This window comes from Pithys albifrons, chromosome 7 (assembly GCF_047495875.1).
Source record: "Pithys albifrons albifrons isolate INPA30051 chromosome 7, PitAlb_v1, whole genome shotgun sequence".
NCBI classification, from domain to species: domain Eukaryota; kingdom Metazoa; phylum Chordata; class Aves; order Passeriformes; family Thamnophilidae; genus Pithys; species Pithys albifrons.
In genome coordinates, this window is record NC_092464.1 from 17,927,464 (window position 1) to 17,950,159 (window position 22,696).

At 38.9% G+C, this 22,696-nt stretch overlaps 1 protein-coding gene across 2 annotated transcripts in view; it reads right to left on the reverse strand.

Annotated features, from left to right (window-relative positions):
* Nucleotides 1-22,696, reverse strand: part of GPR158 (G protein-coupled receptor 158) — a 179,150-nt gene that overhangs the window by 52,201 nt on the left and 104,253 nt on the right. For both annotated transcript variants that reach the window (XM_071560149.1, XM_071560146.1), the window contains exon 6: nt 1,345-1,454. In XM_071560149.1, coding sequence (XP_071416250.1) covers nt 1,345-1,454 — 110 coding nt within the window. The remainder of the gene's footprint in view (nt 1-1,344; nt 1,455-22,696) is intronic.

Genomic DNA, 22,696 nt, shown 5'->3' on the forward strand with positions numbered 1-22,696 from the left:
GCCCAATTTTGCAGCCTGCGCTCATGTCATATGAGCGGGAGATCAACTGCCCTGTCAGAATATTGCTCCCTCACATTATGTAAAATCAAATAAACAAACTTAGGATAGTAGAACTGCAATGACAACATGAGTTACCCACATTCTTAGGCTGCTTCTCTATATATCTGTTACAGATAACGAAGCATCCAAGCACAATCATTGGTTCTCTCTCATCTAGAGTGTTCTACAGTTGTTTTATTTATTGCATCAGAAAGTGTTCATCCCAGAAAATGTTATGAAGATGTGGGATTTTCTTCATCAACTTCAATGAAAGACATGGCCAGACATAACACTTTACAATCACAGTTTACTGGCCAAAGTGTACACGTGTAACCAGGGACACAAGCAAAAGAGAGCTGCAAGAAGAGGCTCTATTTCAATGAGAAAGCAGGGGTTTCCACCTAAAATGTGGTAAGGCAAAAATGCATCATGATACACAGGATATTTTTAGTTCTCATTCAGTTTATGAGCGTAATATCTAACCTCCACTATCTAACATGCCAACACAGTATGAAACCAAGATAAAAAGACGAGCAAGCATACTTCATCCAGTATGTCCAAGTATTGAAATACTGTTTATCTCTTTGCCTGAATAAAAATACCTACAGAGTGTATCAGTAATTCTTTTCATTAAAGAGGAAAAAGCACTATGATTTTATTCAGCATACACAGAAAAGGCTTAATTTTTTAAGAGGACTGTGTGTAAGTGGCAATTGAAGTTGGGCCTCTAGATCTTAAATCTCTGAATCAAATGTGAATACACTGCAAACCCCTGGGAACCCAGAATTTCCCACACATTTTTGCTGGCAGGTCCTGATGCTTGTGAGGGTGTAGCCTGTCTGCTGTGATTGCCTTAAGAAAGCAGCACTTGACTTAAGAGCCATAAGAAAACATATTAAGTACATACACCATAGTCTGTTATAGTTTTACCCACCATTGGTGTATCTAAACACTCCAAAAGCATCTTTCTATGAACACTTTACAGGGAAACTTTTGATCACTCAATGACCACTTCCTATTTTCTACATTCACCTGAATCTATATTCTACATTCACCTTCTGTGAAAAGGGGTTCTTGCACAATTTTACAGCTGATGCATTTATTTTCATCAAATCCTTTCTGCATTCATAGCTCTTGACTGGCATTAGTAGCATGTAATTTGAGTAGGAAAATTGAGGAGAAATACACAGTGGTTTTAAAATCAGAAACGGCACTTGTTTATGATAATATCTGCAGCTCTTGCATCTAAGTACCCACACAGATTGCACATACTCCCACAGAGATGGAAATTAATATGTGAAATACCTGTGCAGCTTGAGTGTCACAGTTCCATAAACAGTAGCAAAGCCCAGAAGACGAACCCATCTTAGGAGAACACAGCGAAATACACTTGGCTCAAAATACAAAATGACAACCTATAGAACAGAAAGATAGAGAGAGCTTCAGTACTGCTTTCATGTGAAAGTCATTCTTCATTCAAATGCAGAATAGTTGCAAAACAGGACAGCAGACACATTTCAGCTCGTACTGCTGTATATTTAGATTTTCTAGTAAAGCGGCGGGATGATCAGATCAACCAGCTGGCACAGTTACAGTCACCAGCTCCTTTTGAAGGGAGCTGGCAAAAGCCCTGTGACAGACTGTGAAGTGACAACACTTTTAAATGCAATTCCACTGACTTTTCTTAACTCAGTGAAAACATGTACCCAAGAGAAGAGGATAGAACAGGCAAGGACATTTTCCTTGAGCTATTCCAGTAATGTGCAGCTGGCCTAATTCTGGTTCGATGGGTTGTATTTACCAGGTTACACTTCAAAGTCATTCCTAATAAACCTACCAAACTTTAACTGCTCATTTTTCTCTGCCAAACTAAAGTGATTGCACTAGCCTCCCTCTATCCAGTATGATAAAATATTGATGACATATTTGGCTCTTTCTTCCCCATACATTATGTCTAGACTATACCAAATCTCCCTATGCATCCCCACTTTCTTAAGGAAAATAACCTTTTTGTTCACCTACATATTTAGCTAATCGCAACGAAAAGGTCCTACTGGCCTCTACTTCTGCAGGAATCCTGCACATAGAAGCTTCATTACCAAGTAAAATGCTGCCTTTCTCCAAGGCAGGGCTGCTCGGTGCTCTCGGCCACACTTTGAACCAAGAGTCAGATTCTTCTCATTACAACAGGCTTTGTCCCTGGTGTCCTGAGTGATTATCCCATCTTCCTTCATGCACATCTGACTGCACCAAGAGCCCATTGCCCCAGAGATCTGGCCGTTAGCTGCCCTTTCCCCACCTGCAGACCCTGCCTGGTCAGCAGTTAGACCCAGTGCATCCCACATGTCTGACCAGCACCTAGTAAAACAACCCAATGCACCACAGTACAAATTAATTGGGTAATCCTGGTCTAGAGAAAGAAAGCACTGAAACATTTCAGACCATCTGCCACAGCCTCACTTCCAGTCAGTACATTCTGGCAGCAGAGGTAGTATTGTGCCTACTGCCTGCCACGTGATATTATTTTCCTAAATAAATGCTCTTCTATGTGGGAATTGAAGTCCAGGATATTGGCCAAAAGTCCAGGACTACATCCTTTGGGTGACATCGATTTCTTAGAAGAGCGGGGGCAAAAGTGGCAGACATGGACTGAGAAGCTCCTGTGCTTTGCTGGAATGCTTTATTTTTTTACAGCAGAATCAAATTATTTCTTTTAAAAATACAGTTTGTGGAATGAAACCATGGTGCAAAGCTTAATCTGCTTTTTTTAACTGTTATTGGACAGACATGTTTCAAGGTAGACATTTTCTGGGAATCTGACAAATACTGACTGTAGGGAATATAGGGAACAGTATGCAGCTTTTCTCCTTGGAAAATCAGCTGAAAAATCAAAATGCATCCACTCCTGCATGACCATCTGTGGGTGAGCAGAGCATCCAGCAAAAAGTTTCTCAGAAAGACCTGAATGGTAGCAATGCTTTTTCATCTTAATATAAAGTTATATACATCAGGACAGTTGCAGAACCAGAGCAAAGTCTGCAGCAGTAATCTCCCTCCTGAGGTTCGCCAGGGGGTAGAAAACACTATGTTTTATCTTTGATTCTTCCAAACTAGAAAAACTGTCAAAAAAGTCTGTCGTACAGAGACTCTGAATGCTTCAAAATTGATCAGAAAGCAGAATTTTTCACATAATTGAAATGGGAAGGTCTGAAAACGCTACAGGCATAGAATTTTCTGAACAAGGGCAACAGCTCTCTCTGCCATGCAATCTGACACAGCAATTTCATCTGCAGTTGCTTGTTGAAATATTAACTGCTTATGTCTAGAAAATCTCATTGATTTGCACTGAATCATTTGTATGAGCAGCTGAGGCACTTGGCCAGATACCAACCAAGAAGCCACCACTTCAAATGCAGCATGGTGTGAGCAGGCATGTGGCAGCTCACCGTGAAGGCTGCAGGGGCAAGGTTCTGTTGGAGAAAACTGGTCCCATTTTTCCATTTGAATATTGACACATTTTACCTGCTCTTTTGCCCAGTGGTCAAGGATATTGCAAAAGTAAAACTGGATCCAGGTTTGAGTCCCTTTTGGATCTTCCTGTGTTTATATTATGGAGCATAGTTACAATGCCCTCACAAGGGCCAACATTACATTTCTACCTGTTTTTGCATATGGTCTGTCATGGACCAAGGCTCTGAAGAGCAAGAATTGCTATATGTACACTTTGCTTGCTTCCTAGGCTTTCCAGAAATTTGTTCTAAGAATATGTCATTCCCATTCCCTTCAGGGCACACGAGGATGTTCAGGTGACTGTCCTCTCTAAGCTCTCGGCAGCACTAAGTTTCTTATAACCAAATGAATCTGAGAGGCACAATTTTTAATCGAGTAATCTTTGATGGGTTGGAGTCAAGGCACTAAGGAAACACTGCCCTGAAATCCATGCTCAATTTTTTTAACATAAGTGCAATGCAATTCTTGTAAAGGATCTGGTCCAAAGTCTCGCTGCTGCACTCCATCTCTTATTCTCCTTAGGTTAAAAAAAAAAAAGGAAAAGAAACGTAACACAGAAATCTTGGTTTAGTTTCATATCAGCCTCTTCTACCTTAGCAAAAACTCCATTCACTACTCTTATTACCAGAGCTAAGCTTTCTTCAAGTGACAAAAAGCATGCAGCAAAAGGTTGCTGAGCTCCAAGGGAAGAGCGTAGGATGAACACAGGATTCACCCACATATCCAGGCTGCTCCTCAGCAGAACAAGGGAATCCCTTTGCAGTTCTAAAAGACTACCCTGCCCACCAAAAATCTGACAATAATTCATTTTCCCTTTTTACTTTTATAATGCATTAGACCATGACAGCAGCATAGATCTAATTTATAATGCTTAGAGGTTTTGCTGATGGACGTAATAAAATCTCTTTACTGTACATAAAGAAAAGTGTTATCTCTTTTGTCAGCTCCTGGAATCCACTTAAATACTAGACATGAGTTTCTGTTACTTAAACAGCAAAGATCTGGGGAAAAAATATTTAGAAACCAGAAGATAAGCTAAACAGTGCCTGTTTGTGTAGCGGTTACTGCAGCTGTGCGTGAGACTTCCTGAACTGTCCCATCTTTGTCATTTGGACAAATGCATTTAGATGTCTGCTTTTAAACTCAATGTGTTTAAAGCTATTATTATCCTTGTCAAAACACTGTCCCAGCAGTCACGCTACCACTTGTGGAGTCAGAGATGAAAAGACTTTCTAAGGTCACCAGCTAACTGTCAAGTGTGTTTAGAGCTGGAGAATTACGGCCGTGGAAGAGGGACTTAGCTTGCTGACACAGCGACCAGCCAGCGCCGTGATCATCTGACACGATGAACAGACACACACGCTCTCTAGAGACAAGGGCTACAGTCTATGCAGGCATCTTGCACATTACAGCCAATTTTTGTCAGGACAGGTAAGGCAGTGAAAGTGCAAAGATAATTAACACTGAACAACTGATGGTTAATTCTACCCTTCACCCTGGGCACCAGATCGAGGCAAAAATATTTTAATACTGTGCACTTCTACAAAGTTCACTAACTGGGATTCAGTCTGCCTAAATCAGACATAAAACTACCTACATTGTAAGGAGCCTAGTAAATCACCCCTAACAATGCAAGTTCCATAGACAACCCAGGGATAAAGACAGAAGTTCAGCTTCAGCTACTTGGACAGAATCTTGACCTAAAGGCTTCAAATACACATCTCCATTGGATAGAATGGTACTTCAGCATTTATTTTAGGAAATTTGCTTCAGTAAATGTTAATTAATCATCTGCATTAGGAGGACTAAGCCAAGCATTCTGTAGCCAGTTGTAACAATTTTGCAATGTATTTAAAAGAAGTTGCTTTTGACTTCAATTCTTAAGCCATAAAAGTCACACAAATCGATCAAAAAATCATTTTCCTCTTCAGTCATCAAATTGCTATACTCCACATTCAAAAGGAATGGGCAACACTATTATAAAGTCCCAAAAGAGCAGAAATAAAAGAACTTTAAGAAATTGTCAGTGATTGTCAGTGCTACAAATCTTAATGCTAAACATGATAATTCTGAGCAGGCCCCAAAGTGTTCCTGTTCAAACTCTTCTTTTTTTCCTCAGTTGTAGAATCATAGTAAGGTTTGGGTTGGAAGGCACCTTTGAAGATCATCTGGTTCCTAATGCTGTGGGCAGGGATGTTATGGATCTGAGGTGAAAGCCACATACTTTAGACAAAAGTGATGCAAAAGTAACAGTTATTTCCTCATTTGCAAATAAATGTATTTTTCTTAAACTTGTGCCCACTTAACCCAGAGAGCATTACAGGAAAACTATCTACTTTTTTATTGAACTTCAGAATTTTCTGCAAGTACTCTGCACAGTTCAATGCAGGACATGACACAGCCGTTCAACATAATGCCTTTTGGGTAATTCCATTAACAAGCATCCAGGAGATACTGTGAAGAGATCCATCCGATCTGTTCCACTGCCCAGCACCATCTGCCCTTGCTTGACTGCAACAGCTGTCTAGGGCTGTCTCCAGGCAATTCTGCTACAGAACAAGCCATCAGACACTTCCTCTCAGTATCCTGCCGTGCTGTGAGATGGGAAGTCTTCCTTCTTTTGCCATGTTTTAGTAGTTTCTTTCAGCACATGAAATATCCTCCAGGGGACATCAAGTCACCTATTAACGTTTCAGTTCCAATACTGAGAAGGGATTTCCTGCAACAGAGATGCTGTTTGCAATGTCAGATGAGCTCCCCATCCAAGCTCCTAACAGTCTGGCACTACACTTCCCAGAAAAGGGACCAATCAATCCACTTGTATGTGGGCACACTGCCACCTTAACAGATGGGCATGAATGGAGGCATTCATGAGCCTGCGTACACTATGGGCACCACATACCACTGTTCAAAACATGAGTCACAGCTCAGATCATCTGCTTAAGTATTAGCTAATGCACAACTCCTTATCCAATCCTGTGCTACCAACAAACATTTCCAGTGCAACTACACAAAACATTTTAGAGGCACGATAATAGATGAATATATACTTAAGCTAATTACATAAGAACACTTCCATTTCCATCCCATTTTTTTAAACCATATGTGCCTTTTAAGATAACGTTTTATTCTAATAGGCCTGTGAACACATAGTACCATCAAACCCTGCTATCTTTGCAATTCTCACCATTTTAAAGCAGAGCTGTGCAGGATCATTATCTCAACACCTCTATAAAGCACACATTTGCTCCAGGAAATGACAATAACTTCTCAGTAGGTTTTATTCTTGCCTCTGAATTGGAACTGAATCAAATTCCCAGTACACGGCACTGGAGGCACTCTGCTGCCAGGGGCAATGCATTTCAGATTAGATGTATGTCAAAGTCAAAATACTTATGCCTATATAAGATGTTTTGGGTTTCTTCATAAGAGAAGACAAGTTTTTCCTAGTCACTGACACAGAGTCCAGCTTGAAATTCTGCCTACTGAAATCATTTTTTCCCTCCCACTACACTTTCAGCTGTAGATACAGCTGTTTTCTCCACTGGCTGTCTTAAAATATATATTAATATTTATTAAACCTCTGCCTGTGTTTCAGCAAAGACATGTCTTGCCTGTGAAGTCTTTTGGAAGACTATGACCCAGTATAAGCTCCTAATGACCAGCACCAGTGTGAAATACAAGGGCAGACTTATAGAACTCGATTAATCAGAATGCTTTGCTATCACTAAGTTTTATTACACTTTGGATTCATCCCTATTAGGCAGCAACAACAGATCTCTAAAGCTCTTTATGGAACACATATTTTACAGTGGAGCTCATTTAGCCTACTGAGAGACTTAACTGCTGATTAAGCAAACAGAACCTTTAAGATCATCCTGGTTTGACACAAGACTGCATGCTTAGAATGCCTTTTTACTGACATATCTTAAATTCTTTTCCCTCTTTTCTCTGTTCATAACCCAGATCTCAGCTAATGCTTGAAGGGACACCCCTGGATAGGTTATTTTGAGGAAAATAAACATTCATGTAACTTCCAAAATGCTGTCATGTCTCTCCTCCAATTTGAAGAGGAAAAGTGGTATGTCACAGATTCTACCAGCTCTGAAAATACTTATTTATAAGTGACCTGGACACATGGCCTGAAAATGTATTTATCTGCCATAAATTCTAACCCTTACTTAGACTTACTAATGATCCAGCTTCACTGTTCCTATTTACATTGGCCTAATGAATAGTATTCTTCAGTCAAGTAATAAAAAATTAATATATAATCCACAATGGATTTAAAAAGGGAAATGCTTGCACTCTGTAAACAGATTTGATCACAACAAATGAAGTGTTATGCCCAACAAGGCCTGTGCAGTAGAAAAGGGCATTCCAGGACTTTTTCCCAATAATGGCTTTGTTATGAAACAGTTCCTTAGCTTATAAGAGAGATCAACTGATGCCCTGGCTAATTAGTTATAAATTCTAAGGGCTGAAGGATACTCCAAGGGTCAATTCCCAATCAACAAGAGAAAGGAGATATAAAAAAGGCCAGAACACCAGGTCTCTACCCTTCAGGAGAAAAAAAGCATAAGAACTAGTATTAACTAAAAGACTAGACCATTGCACCAGGCTGCTGTGGGAACCATCTGGGGAACAGAGGAGAAACAGAAATCACCTTGAATCATTGGGTTATCAAAAAAGTTTTCTGCATCTATTTCCAAACACAGAGATTTTCTTAGCTTTTCACTGTAATAGAATAAACTATTTAACTGTAAACTTCTGAAATAGGAGAGATTTCAATGGCACTGTCCCAGGGAATGATGATCCTAAACAGGTAAATGGTCACTCAGAAAGTCTCCCAGTCTAAGGGGCTGTAGGCACTGAGCTGTTGGAGATGGCAAATCAAATTTCTTGGGGGCAAATGTCGGTCCAAGACAAGCATCTGCCTGACTCCTGTGAGTTACTGGATGCTTCTGTAGCATGGAGCACAAGACAGGGAAAAGGTCTGAAACTCAGAAGTTCCACTGAGACCATGACAAGGTCTAATACAATGAACAAATTACCTAACACTGAAATATCAAAGGCTGAAAAAGAATATAGATGATAGCTTTAATAATGTCCCATCTTAAGAGAGAAGAGAAAATAAAGTCTAAATTGCATACTATGCTTTCCTTGTTCTCAATCAAATGTACTTCTGCTTCACCACTACCATAAAGCAAAAGAAGCAAATGAAGACTTTTCAGGGAGTCCAAACAGGAATGGCCTTGGCTGCCCAACAGATCTGCTTATTCATCTGCTCTGATGTGCCAGTTACTTGTCTGTTTTGGGTATGTGTCTATCCCTTATATATATATGTTGGCTCCTTCCTGAGAGCCCCACAGTCTTTAATACAGCTACCCTAAAAGTAACCTGAACAGCCTCAGAAGTCAGTCTCTGAGAACTTGAGAGTTCACTTGTCTCAGCAGTTCAGAGACTTAAAGCTGGCCAGATGTGGACTTGGCGGGATGTCTGAAGTTTCCACTTAAATCAGGTTATTGTCTCAGAAAGTTTAAAATATGTTTAAATAACATTTTTAAAAGCTGTAAGAACTGTTGAGTTTGAAAATTTAGAGCCTCCCAGAATCCACATAGGTAACTGTGCACAGGGGCTTTTCCTGGCTCATGCAGGTCACCAGCCACAGCCTTGAGGAACAAAATAACCATTTATCTTATTTTAAAGATACTTAGAAGCCAGCCAGGGAGTCTGGAGCCTCTAACTTGAATGAAAGGCAAGTACTGAAATATTTAAAAACTATCTGGCTTCCTGTCTCCAAACACAGTTTCAAGTGCTAGGAGCAGCACAGTTAACACCGACATTCCACTCTCTTTCATTTAATGTTTTTTCTTTCTAAACTTACACAAAAAGGCCTTGGATTATTTTCCAGTTAAATATTGGAAGATAAATGAACATGTGGGTTTCCCGATCAACCAAATGGTTGGGTTTTGAGTGAAGCTTATTAGACATGATCTGTCAGCAGCAACACTAAAAGCAAAGATGACCAGATGGGACATTCAGGGCTCCAGTCACATGCACACTAAAGATGAGAAGCACAAATGACATATAAAGGAGAAGGTGAGCTCCTTAACCATTCAACGCTTCTATTTTCATAGTTTGCGTTAACCAAAAAAACATAACTCAAAATTAAGGGAAATAATTTTATCAGAACATTTTATCTAGACAACAGGTACATATGTATGGGCATACCAAAAACTGTTCTCGCTGATGCATAATTATAAAATTGGAAAATCAAAGGAAGCTGCCAAGTTAAAATATCTTCTAAAGTGTTTGCTTTTTCCATCAGCTAACTTTTAAAACCCAACCATTTCTGTCATTTGTTCAGATACATTTTTTCCATGTGACATGCCACCTGGGTAAGTGACAACAGTCACCTGAATGTCCTAGTTTACCTATTTCATATGTGAAAATAAACCCTCAAACTTACTTACTGGATGCGTTGCTACCACCTTTTCTTGACAAAGATGTGGTCAGCAAAGAAGCAGAAGGAGAAACCTTTTAAAGAGCTGAAACATCGCTAAAGGAAAAAACTAACATTATTCAGCCCAGTCATTTGCTAAATCATTGACGCATTTTAATAACAGGGTTAAGGATATGCTAGTTTAATTAAAAACAAGGGAAATTCTAGCAATTAATTTTAAGAACACATCTGTGATTTTAGGAAAAACAAATCTTTTAGAAACATAATAGTAACGGAGTCTTTATTAAAATTAATCTTGCAAGAGCTGCAGCTAAATCAAGACATAATAGACTAAATTATTCAGAGCAATTTATCAAGTATACTTAATGCAAGACATAGGTCATAAAAGAGACTCACACAGATGTTTTTACCTCACTATAGTATGGCTGAAATCCCTACAAAGATACAGTGCAAAGAGGAGGTTTTATGTATTTCAAAATAGTGACTTCTACCTAGGGAAAACATGCAATATTTAGAGTTCCAAAAATACCTTATCTCCTGGGTTTAGCCTAACAAAGCCAGTGAGGTATTTAACACCAAGTTTGTGAGAAAAAACTACCTGATGGTTTAGGTCGTTTAGGAATACCTCCTTTCTGGCTGCATGCTCTCTCTGAACTACGTGCTGGCAGGTTCACAAGGCAAGAACTTTACTGACACCAACTTTTAAGACTGTTATTTGGAAGAGATAATGGGGACAGACCAGGACTTTGAAACACCCTGTTAAACCACAGCAAAAAGCACGACAGAACTGGCTGCAAACCTCATCAGGAAAGTTTTTGTCAGTATTTATTTTGACAACCAGCAATTTAGAAAAACTCTCTCTACAAAATACCAGCTGGAAACCTCAACCCAGCCAGTGCTGATTAGTTTACTGCAGACATCACTGCTGGAACTATCGACTTTTAATTTTCAGCTTATGTACCTGTAGCAACAACAGCAGTGGGGATAAGCCAAGGCCACGGTGTGACAAACCTCCAGAGAGAGTGCTGGGAACATTCCATCTCCTAATGTTCCCTAATGAAGAAAGGATGCCTGTCTGAGGAAACTGCATTAAGTAAACTGAAGCCATCAGCCTCAGCAGAGACATAATTGGATGAATAGTGAAAATGAGTGACATACTCCACTGGCATGATCGACATTAATCTTACATCTACATTAACCATATGAAGCAAATTATGTCACAAAAATAATTAATTAATTATGAGTAATTAAAAGAGTCCAGAAGAAACCAGCCAAAGTTGCAAACTCAAAGTTCACTCCACAGTAGAAGCTGCAGAAATATGAATGAAACACTTCTCTTCCTAGCAGAAAGACATTTGTGTAGTTCTTACATCACATGGATATGAACATTGTTATCTTCCAAAAAATTGTTTGGACAGTTTGCTTGGCTAAGAGAGCCAAAGTGCTCATGCTTTTTGGTTCTAGTCAAAAGAAAAACAATTGTTTAAGATAAATACATGCAATAAAAATATTTATGCAACATTGAGCAGATATTGCAGAATTATTACTATGACTGAGAAATTAAATTTAGCAAAATAAATTCCTATATTCAAGATAAAACTCCTCAGGGATTTTCTTTTGGTCACATAGGTAATTTTTAAAGAACATCATAAAATTAATCACATGCTTGTATAAATATTTATGTATCTATACATTTAAATATAGAAATAGATTTGATGTATTTGTTCTCTTTCACAAGTTAGCTACTTTTCATGCAGATTCTAAAGCACATTGGTTCCAAAATAGCAGCATAATTTGAGCATATCTGTGCCAATGTTTTCTTCTTTATGAAAAGCAACATAGAACTTTACGAGCATCAGTCTCCTGCAATCCTAAATAACCCTGAAAAACACTTTGCTGCAGAAGGGTTGACAGGGCATCTCCATGAGCCATAAAACACTCCCTCACACAGTATGTGAAAATGTCATAGTCTCTATATTCACTCTCCTTCACCACATTCAGCTGGGGTGATTTGATAGTATAATCCATCTATTTCTATAGGGACTATAACTCTCTAGTAGAGGTCCCACACACCTGAGCTAGGGAAGACAGGTAAATTGCTGGAGTCCAAGACAGTTAGCCTAAGCTCCCACTGTATTCAGTGAGGGGCACCACGGGCAGATGGCAAACCACACTGTGTTTCTGCAGGCACCGAAGGCAGGTTAGGCTATGAGTACTGTCCTCCAGAGACGTCTACTTTTCTCCACAGGCTACCAAGGGAGCCTGGGGTAAAATGTCATGTTCAGAGTTAATTTAAAAAAAAAACAAAAAACAACAAAACCAAACCAACCCTGCACTGCAAATAGCCACTACAAAGTTTTCCTCACAGTTCTCAGCACTCTCAGCACTCTTTCCTTCTCAAATGCAGGCAGCCAGTAACCTGAAAAACCATGTAAAGCTTATCCTTCCAACTCTGAAATACTATACAGGACAACAAGCTGGAAAAGGCTTTGGAACTCTTTAGCCTAATTTAACATTTATTACTATTTTCAACTGGGTGTCTCAAAGGAAGCAAATAACTGTAGAGCAATACAACTGATTTGGAAAGAAACTAATCTAGAACAAAAGGTATGGTTTGTGGATTTTGAGGTAACTGTCAGGGAATGCAGAAACAAGATGGCAAAGAAAGTAACAGAGACATTAGCTCATTGAGGGCTATGTACTGAGTGGACAGGTATCATTTCCATTACATAAGAAAAATGAAAAAGTCCTAAAATGAAAAGCAATTATCTCAAACCAGGCATATTAGATACAAGCTGTCAAGAAGCAATCTTGAGCAATGTATCAGCAACACAGCTGGATGAACTCAGAGGAGCCTGAGAAGGACTCTTCTTTACAGACTTCGGGAAGAGTATTTCTTTAATAGTTCAAGAACTACATACTCAACTCTGAAAGAGCAGTCTCCAAAAGCTTGAACATGTGTAGGTGGCAATCAGCTAAACAGAACTACTCAGAACAGAAATCTCCCCTTGGAAATGCTGCATGGAAGTGCAAAGAAGGAGGTTTGACCTTGGAGCAGATCTTCAGGAAATTGAGTGTGAACTTGAAAAACTTGTAAAAGTCTGTGGAGATCACCGAGTATTTGGTGAGAATTCTGAAGTATAATGGTGCAGGAAAGGGAGGAGGCAGATGAAATGGGTGTCACACAGTGTGAAATCATTGACTGGGAGAAACCAGGGAAAATAAACCCTCCTCCTCTGGAAAACGAGTTTCATGGCACCTCAATGTTCTGTATTGCTTCTCACCACCTGGACAATCAGCAAAAGTAAAATCCTTAAGGGAGAATAAGGAAACCTCATCTTCCAAATACTGCATTTGCTAACCTTTGCATACATTCAGGTTTTCCATAAAGCTGCATTGTCAAATGCACAAGTAAACGCATTGATGATTTCTTAATAGTTTGACTTGGGCAATTTCATTTTTAAAAAGAAATAGAGAAGCCACAAAAACATTTGAGACGCAAGATTGAACAGGCATATCTTTGATCTTTAATGTCTCTCTCAAATGACATGAAGTCTTTTCAGGTCATAAAGACTTGAACTCAGACATTTTTAACAGTATCAGAAGTTGCAGTTTGTTTTGCTGAACTATGCTTTCTCTGTAACTTAGGGTTTGCTTAATGTGATCATTATTGCTATTCATTTTGAACATGTAAACTAACTGTAGGGAAATAAATTATGAATAAGGAAAAGAAACTCAGATGAGCTGATTTTTTAGTATTTTGAAAATTTAGTGGGATTAGACGAAACAAAACACCTGTCTGCAGTGCAACACTTAGCAAGACTCTGAGCAAAGTTCCTGACTTAGATGATTTAACATGGAAACCAACCAAACTCAAGCTATGTTTTTACAGTGACAACAGTTAAGGCTCATATGCTACTTTCTGCTCATACCTAAAAACAACCAATCACTGCAGCAGGTATTAGAAGCCAAATCTCCCCATTTCAACCAACAGGTAATCTAACCAATTGATAAAATACCCTCCCTATTGCTCTGTGGAGCTGGATTAATATTCGTTCTTATACCCATTTACTACTGCTTAATTACGTGACGAATGTGTCTGTTCTTGAAAGGCAGAGGACACCAGTATGGAGGCCATGCTGATGACAACGCAGCTGCGCTGGGCAGGGCACGTCTCCAGGATGGAGGATCACCCACTGCCTCCCGAAGATTGTGCTCTTTGGTGAACTCGCCACCGGCTGCTGCAAGAGAGAAGCCCCGAAGAAGAGATACAAGGACTCCCTGAAACAACACCTCAGCCTTGGCCATATTGACTGCCACCAATGGTCCACTCTGGCCTCCAATCGGGATTCATGGAGACACACCATTCACGACGCTGCTGCTTCCTTTGAGAACACACACAGAACCAGTCTCGAGGAGAAACGACAACGTAGAAAGAACCGTTCCTCATCAATATCACTAAGGAGATGTTCTGCTGTGCCTTTTGCGACCAAACTTGCCTATCCCGCATTGGCCTTTTTAGCCACCAGCACTTGCAGCAAATGTGGGTAGTGCTCTTCCCAAATCTTTGTTCGCAAAGCTCAGCCATGATGATGATGACGATGATGATGATGAATGAAGCCACATGAAATGGAACAACAGCAGCACAGGAGACTGAATACTTCTCATACTACAGCATGTTAGAGCCAAAGCACTAAAATGTCTTTCAAGCTTTGTATCTTCTGAGCCAGAGAGGGGAACTGAACCCACATGTCACATCCAGAAGGAAAACATTAGCAAGTGGGATATTGGATGAAAACACTGTGTTGTAGGCTGGGGTTTTTTACCAATTATGCGTGGTAAGAAAGTGAGGACTGCACGATGTACCTGAAGAGAGGGTTCAAGTCTGCAGCCCCTGTCTAGGAAGGCATCTTCCCATGCAGAGAAACTTGGCAGATCATAAACCACAAAGCTAGCTAAGTGTCCCTGACTCCCTAAGCTAGCTAAGTGTCCCTGACTGGCAGGACATGGCCCTTTCATATAAAGAGTACCTCACCTGACCTCAAGGCACCCAAACTGAGCACTGCAGCATGGGGTTGCAATGCTTCCCCAATGATAAGTTGGGCCCTTAAAAGACCTGTCATTACAAAAACTGAAGCAGTATTAGGAAACATGTTCTCTACTAATGGCTTAACTATTCAACCGTATTTGGTCTCCTCCTGTCACAGAGACACTGACCAAAATAGCTGTAACCAGTACCTGCTAGTTCCCTCCTGTTGCTGCAGCTGCAAAAAAAAAACATTAGAAATACCAGTCTTTCAGGGTAAGATTGCTCATTTGCATTTCTGGCACATCTCACTTACACGGTCCACAAAATGGATTCATTAACAGATAACAAAACAGCAGAAGGAGGCTTTCTTCAAATGTTCCACTCCTTCCTGAGCACAGGGGGAGTCCTCCAAACATTTCACTGATTTATCACAGGAAAAGCCCACCCCTCTACCAGGAGAGACATATTCTACTGCATTTTGTTGCTAGGCAGTCTTCTGCATTTAACTGCAATTATTTATTTATATGAACTTCCTTCTCCATCCTCCCCACCAAGCTGCTTGTGGTGTTGGATAAACAACTGTACAATAAAAAAATCATAAAAGCAGAACGACAAAATATTTAAAGCAAAATTAACAGTTGTCACCAGAACTAAGAATGAGACGGTAAACAGAAACCAAAATAACTGAACACCAGGAGGCCAGGGAGAAACACAGCGATCTTTTAAAAGAGAAGTCAGGCTCCCAAGATAGACAGAGAGCAATGAGATAAACTAACCAACTGGTGAGATCCCATATCTGAGACTGCTCAAACCCAAACATTTCAAGGCTCACATTTAGATGAGGAGCTCTAAGTACTCAGAAGGCCATGACCTTCTTTTTCTTCAAGGTTCTTGAACACTTACTATATATATAACAACTATTTATGATTTAAAACAAATCCATTCAGGCAGATTTTGACAGGATTGCTTGTGACATGTCTAAGAAAAATGCATTACTTTAAACAGTCTGAGGAAATTAACCTAGCAGATTCAATGTATCATGGCACAAAATTTCATCTACTTTATGAAAGACACGCATGGAAGGTAAAAAAAGCCCCAAAACATTTCTCTGACCTTGCTTAGGTAACTACAAAATCTCAAGAATGTCTGTCATGTTCTCTAGACCAACACAGCACTCAGTGTTTAGCAACAGGAACTTCTGTGTTCTCTATTTAATTTTCCTTCTTTCGCTCTGATTTCAACCTTTTTCCAACTTTTTCCTGTTCCGTAAACTAGTTCTTAATCATTTAAGACTCAACACTACTTGAAGTTAGATCAAGGTTCCAAACTTTTTTTTTCATTTGTTGAAAATAACAGAGAATGATTTTTCTCAAGTTTATTGTCTTCTCAAGAATTCATTCTCTGTCAACTTGCTTGTTTAATCTCATTATTATTATTTATCATCATCATCATCATCATCACTGTTGTTGTTGCTGTTACAGTACTAATTTTGGCATCAAATAATTGTCTATTGATTTCATGTCTACAAGTTCTTGATCACATCTGATGTCTGCTATACACACTGGAGGGTCAAACCAGAAACGAGTGTCTTTCACAACTACATCATTTGATATCAAAGGCTTTTGATGTTATCAGGTCAGCCCAGTTTATAAGTATTTGTGGAAAATCTAATATACTAGAGGTTTTCTTTCCAAATGCAGTAAGTACTGATGTCACTTACTCTAAAAAGACAAGATATCCTGTCTGAGAAAAAAGTGGCCCTCATTACTTGTCAAATCCCACAACAGACAGTATCAGCTACAACCTACATAAAGTCATCTCAGCTCAGTGTCAAAACAGCCCAAATTTCTTTTCCTGCAAATTTAGTAATGTGGAATCTTTTTGGTTCCAGAAAAGTTACGTACAGAGAAGCTAAAAGTGAAATTTAGAGGTTTTACATATTCTTGGTGACATCTGAAATGGGCAGATACCTTACTGTTGTCAATACTAAATCTATTAATCTTGCCTAAGACTTACATGGTAGGTATTTAAAGCATGTTTCTGGTTCAGCTATCTTCCAAATTTCTGGGTCTTCAAAGAACTGAGCATATGGTATTCCAACAGGCCCTTATGTTGAATTAGTGAACATACATGCCCCTTAGGGTTTTAAAATACTTGTTTATGACAGCATTTTGCCTCCTTGTAGCAACAACTGGTGATTACTTGAACAGTCAGTGCCTGCTACTGTGGCAGTAACTTATCTGGATATGATTTCAAAGATGTAAATATGCCTTAAGGCTTGGAAAGTAGTTACAAGTTTAATAAATAAGGATATAAATAGCTGACTAAATAACCCAGTACACAGACTTTCATACATCAGTTTTTACAGATTCAATGGCAGTGCCATCAATAAAGATGGAAAAAGGGATGAGCTGACTCCATGGGCCAGGAAGGTCTGTCATATTTCCAAAAACAACATTTCAAGGGTTCAGCGTGCTGGTGATGTCAGATTAGGAGTTCAAGAGGGAGAACTGAACATTGAGAGCATGTGTTATATTTGAGAGGAATAGGCTAGTTAAAAAACTAAGCAACATTTGTAGATTTAACAATATACTGTTGGAATATATACAATTATTTTGGACTCTAATGTGACAACTTACACACTTGGACTGACATAGAAGAAGAGATCTGAAGATTAAATCATAGCTCTGTGTTTTAAAAACAGTGGTTATTTAACTGTTTCCTGTAGAAAATTCCAAAATTTAAAAGGAAGATAAAAGTCTGAACAAGATACAATACTTGAAGAAATAGTGGAAAGCACTTCCTTATGCCAACAAAACTTTCTTTACTTTTCTTCCTAAATGTCATCATAGTCTGCATAAGTACCAGCATATGCTACACAAAATAAACCTGTTCCATAAACATGTAGCAGGTTTAAACATTAAAAAGTCTTGATCACGCAGGAAAAACAGTATCAATATGAATTTAATAGAAAAAAACTTGAATGGCGAATTATTAAGATTTCCCTTTATCAAAAAACGTTTCCTTGTCAACCTTGGTACACACGCCATGAAGCAGAACCAAAGGTCTCTGTAACTCTATCAGTGAGCAGATGCCTGCAGAGATGCTGCACTGCTGCTGGAATGGCAGCTGGCCATGGTGGCAGCTGAGGGCACACTCTCCTGACAGAAACTCCTAACACAACTTCACTCCATCACCGAGTACCCAGACAGCAGCACACCCAGGGTACACACACTATGTTCATGCCACTGGATCTGCCCACCGCGAGCTGCACCAGTGGATCAGATTCAGAATATGTCAGGATTTATGTCTGTGTATGCTATGACTATGGTTTGCATTTTCCAAGGCATTTGGCCCTTTAGATTACTTTTAAAACCAAAGATACTGACACTGATAAAGTTTCCAGATATTCCAAATAACTGCTTAGGTTTACTTTTGCCTGCTTTCTGGCTTACTGCCTTTCTTACTAGCCTTGAGTCAATCTCACACTGGACATACAAAGCAAGGACTCTCTATTGTCTGCAATATATTAGAGAAGACATTAAGACAAGTAACCCAGTTATCCTTACCTGCCAAGGGATCTAAGGCAGCTAAAGGATTAGCTTCAAGACTGACTTCTTCCTGTAAGTCACAAAAATCTGATCTAATCTAGCATGCATGTGAACCTCTCTCCACAAAAATAAACCCATCCAACTCATGCCAATGCCAAACTATGTAACATCTAACTCCCTTCTGAGTCCTCTTCAGCTGTTAGTGTATAGGATCCAGTCTTCCTGATAAGGCCAAACCAAGGGACTGAGTAACCTTACTCAGGCCATGGAAAAGCAGTTTTAAAGCCCCGGTTCGTTTGATGAAGTCCAAAGACCCCTATGTGTACAGGCATGCCAACTGAGGCAGCTCAGGGATCTGAGGCTGGCCTGTCCCCACACATGGAATGCCTGAATGCATTCACCAGGACAGTCTGGACCTTATGAGCCCACGGCAGTCCCCTAAAAATGGACAAACCTGAGTCACAAACTCATCATTCCATGACTATTCAGAAGAAGAGTGGAATACTCATTTGAATAAATCTGGAACCTCTTCTTGCTCTTGCCCCTTGACATTGCCACTGTTCCCCCTTTTATCTTAAATCCCACAGACTGATGCTTTTTCCTGAGAGTTTCTTTCTGCGTTGTTTATTATCTAATGTCTTTTCACACAGCTCCATAGAAATCCATAAAGTAGTTCCAAAATACAGTCCATGTGGGACCAGTGTTAGGCTTTTTTCTGTTAGTATTTTTATGGCTTAATCTTTTCAAGCCTAAAACAATTATTCTCAGATCATTCTCATACAATACCTATAATCAGTGTAAAAACAGTTGCATGCTACCAGACCTTTGAGAAGATGAAAATGCACCATTAAATGTGTCCTTGCTCACACCTTTAATAAAATATTTTTAAACACTTTCATTGTTATTATTAGTAACAGCCATTTGTAATGTGATTCTCGGTCATTGATCAGGACCCTGCTGAGCACGGCACCGCTATGCCAAACATCCCTGTACCAAAGAGCTCATAATTTAAATATGAGATGAGAAACCACACATCAATACAGAGGAAGCAAAAGGAAAGAATAAAGATTTACCTTACACAATTATGTAAGTGGTGTTTTAGGAAAGGAAAAGAAAGCTTGCAAGGAGTCATGAGAAATAACCATATGCAAGCAAAGAACAAGCACTGAATGTACAATCTGTGGTTTTGCAGATATCTTCCATAACATATAGACATGATAATAAGAGTGCTGACTGCATCAAAGTACAAGATGTCATTTGTGTCTTGTTTTCATTTCTATACTGTTTGGTTGCTCAATTTTGGATTACTTTTCCTGTTGCTACATTAGACTTTTTGCTGTAACTCTCAAAGTTCTCTATTTTCTCACTATCATCCTTTCCCTTTTCTCTGTACATTGCTTTTACTGACTAAACAATATGCAATAAGGCTTTAACACCCTGGCTTATTTAAAATATTAACATCAAATAATAATAAAAATTGCAGATTATTTAATAATTTGAGTTTGATAAATTATACACTGTAAGAGAACAGTATAAAATGTTATTTTCTTCCACTTACAATTTTTTGTGCGATAAGTCTCTTTTCATCCTCTGATTTTCTATGGGTTTTTGTCCATATGTATTACCTGGGAATTGCTTTACCTTTTCTTTAGCTCTAAAATTCTCCTATCCATTTCCAGTATGAGTTTTGATTGAATTGGCATATTTCTTTTCACTTCTTTTTTTTTTCCTCCTCCCAAGAATGTCCAGAACTTACTGAACTGCATCATATCATTACAAGAAATCTACTTTGGATTCAGATTCCAAAGACAAATCAGCACATGAATAGTGTATATTGGTTAAGAAAGACATGATATTTCTCAATAGCATCTTCAAAACTTGCATATATTTGCAGATCCATGCTTAGTCCCACAAAGGCAGAGGATCTAGAAATCAAAGTTTGTATAAAACAGTTTGATGAAAACAGTGCTTTTTATGTGGTCCTAATACACAGAGTTATATCCAAAAAATCAGAAGTTTATATCACATAGGAAAAAACTGCTTTCTATAAAGACTAATAGCTCGCTCTAATAAACATTTTCTATTGCATCTACAGTATTACTGTTACTTCCAAGAAGAGAAGTCTCATCTCTCCCTACTGGATGTGATGTAGATTTAGATCCAAGCACTAGTCAAGTCTCAGTTTCAGAAATTAATTTGGGTAGTTTCATGGCAACTTTTTACCTGCTGGCCCCTGCCTCCTCATTGGTCACCCTTCACTTAAACTCTGAGCTGATGATTAGGAAATACCTAATGCATTCATATGTAAAAGAGGAGAGAACAAGAAGAAAAAACAAACGAGAAAAAAAAGGCATATTTCAGCTCCTGTGTTATTCACAGTCAGTAGGCTTTGACGTGGAGACTCTGTCTTTTCCTCTTCCTCTGTGTTGATGCAGAGTACTCTGTCAAGTGACATGGAAACCAACAGGTAGAAGTATCATGTTTTATCACTCAGCTGTACATTTTATACCGGTCTATGTCTTACCTTTAATATCTCAATCTCATGTTCCAAGGCATGGTGAGTTATGATACTGCCAGTTTCCCTCTGACAGCACTGGTTTACAATTGCACTCAATTTCATATCAGAAACAGCATGGTAGTATCAGCTTATCTAAGTCAAGTCTTCCTTAGGCTTGAACTGCTTCTCCTTTCATTTTGCTTCAGAGTCTTCTTGATGCAGATCACAACAACAGCTGAGTCTAAAAGGTTCAGCACGATTTAAAGACAAGCTACAGAATGTTCGCTTGATCACAGTTGTTGCTCCTTGGGTCTCAGGTATGAAATCATGAATAAACAATGAGAAAAGACAAATGGTGGCAAAATATGAACATGCCCCTAGCTTTCACTGAAAGACATGTGGGTAAGTGAAAAAGAATGATTGAAATTTATCTCCCATCAACATGCAGTCTCTCAGGTGCTAAACTAAAGACTGAAGGTAAATCACTGATATGAGGACTATGCCCTACTGAGAATATGTACACGGTGACTACAACTTTTGTTATTTTCCTTTTCAGGCACAGTTCAATAGTGGCTCATCTATACTAGCAAAACTTCTTGTCTCTTTAGTTTTACAGTTTAATAAAAATGTGGCACATCCTTTTTCATTATCTTTCCTGTAAAAGTTCCATCACATTTCTATTTTGAACTAGTATGTGCAAGTGCCTTTCTTTATGTATTGACTTTTTCATAAGCTTTTACGTCACTACAGTAAAATTCAAACATATTCTAAAGCACATCATGCCTATTGACTCAGTTCACTTGCCAAGTGATCAATGTGGTCATCAAAACATGTCTGGCTGAGAAAATTAGTCCAGTCCTCTCTGGCTTATATGCTATTGAGATCCAACAAGAGTCATATGAAATAAAGTGTATAATCATTCAGGAAGACCTTTTGCCTGTTTTCTTATTATAATTTAGCAGAAACAAGGAGGCCAAAGGAAGACTGACTGATTAGATTTTTTTTAATCAGGTGTTCTTCAGTAATTCTTTGGCTTGAAAACCGTACAGCTGTGGTCTCCTGCTCAAGTGCCTAATGCTTTAGCTTTAGAGAGTAGAGCAATGAGGATGAATTATTATAGATGGTTCCAGGCTTTAGTAAGGAACATATAATGAATATTTCCAGCACTGTTTTCCTTCATATGAACACACCCACAGTCCACTCTTTGATAACTTTTGTGTTTTAAAGCTTTCTAGGATCCGAAAAGAGTTCCTCCCCCCCCTTTTATTTTTCAAATGTAGCAGAGTTTTACTTGTCCATATGTTATTGCTCATGATGTCTCAAAAATTTTTAAACCCCATGCTAAATACTGTGCATTCTTTCCCAGGACTGTGATTTGGTTCTATAGTACTACTTTGAAAAGAATACATTAATGTAGAGTTTCATCTAAAAATTCTTAAATATATAAGTAAGTTTATTCATGCAAGTCACTGCAGTGGAATTATGAATAAAGAAAAAAGAGCACAGGATCTTGTCCTGCTCCCCTCACCACAAGATTAATTTCGCTGAATGAAGGGCTGGTAAGACTGTACCACATAAGTCCCTGAAAGCCAGCAGTGCAAGGC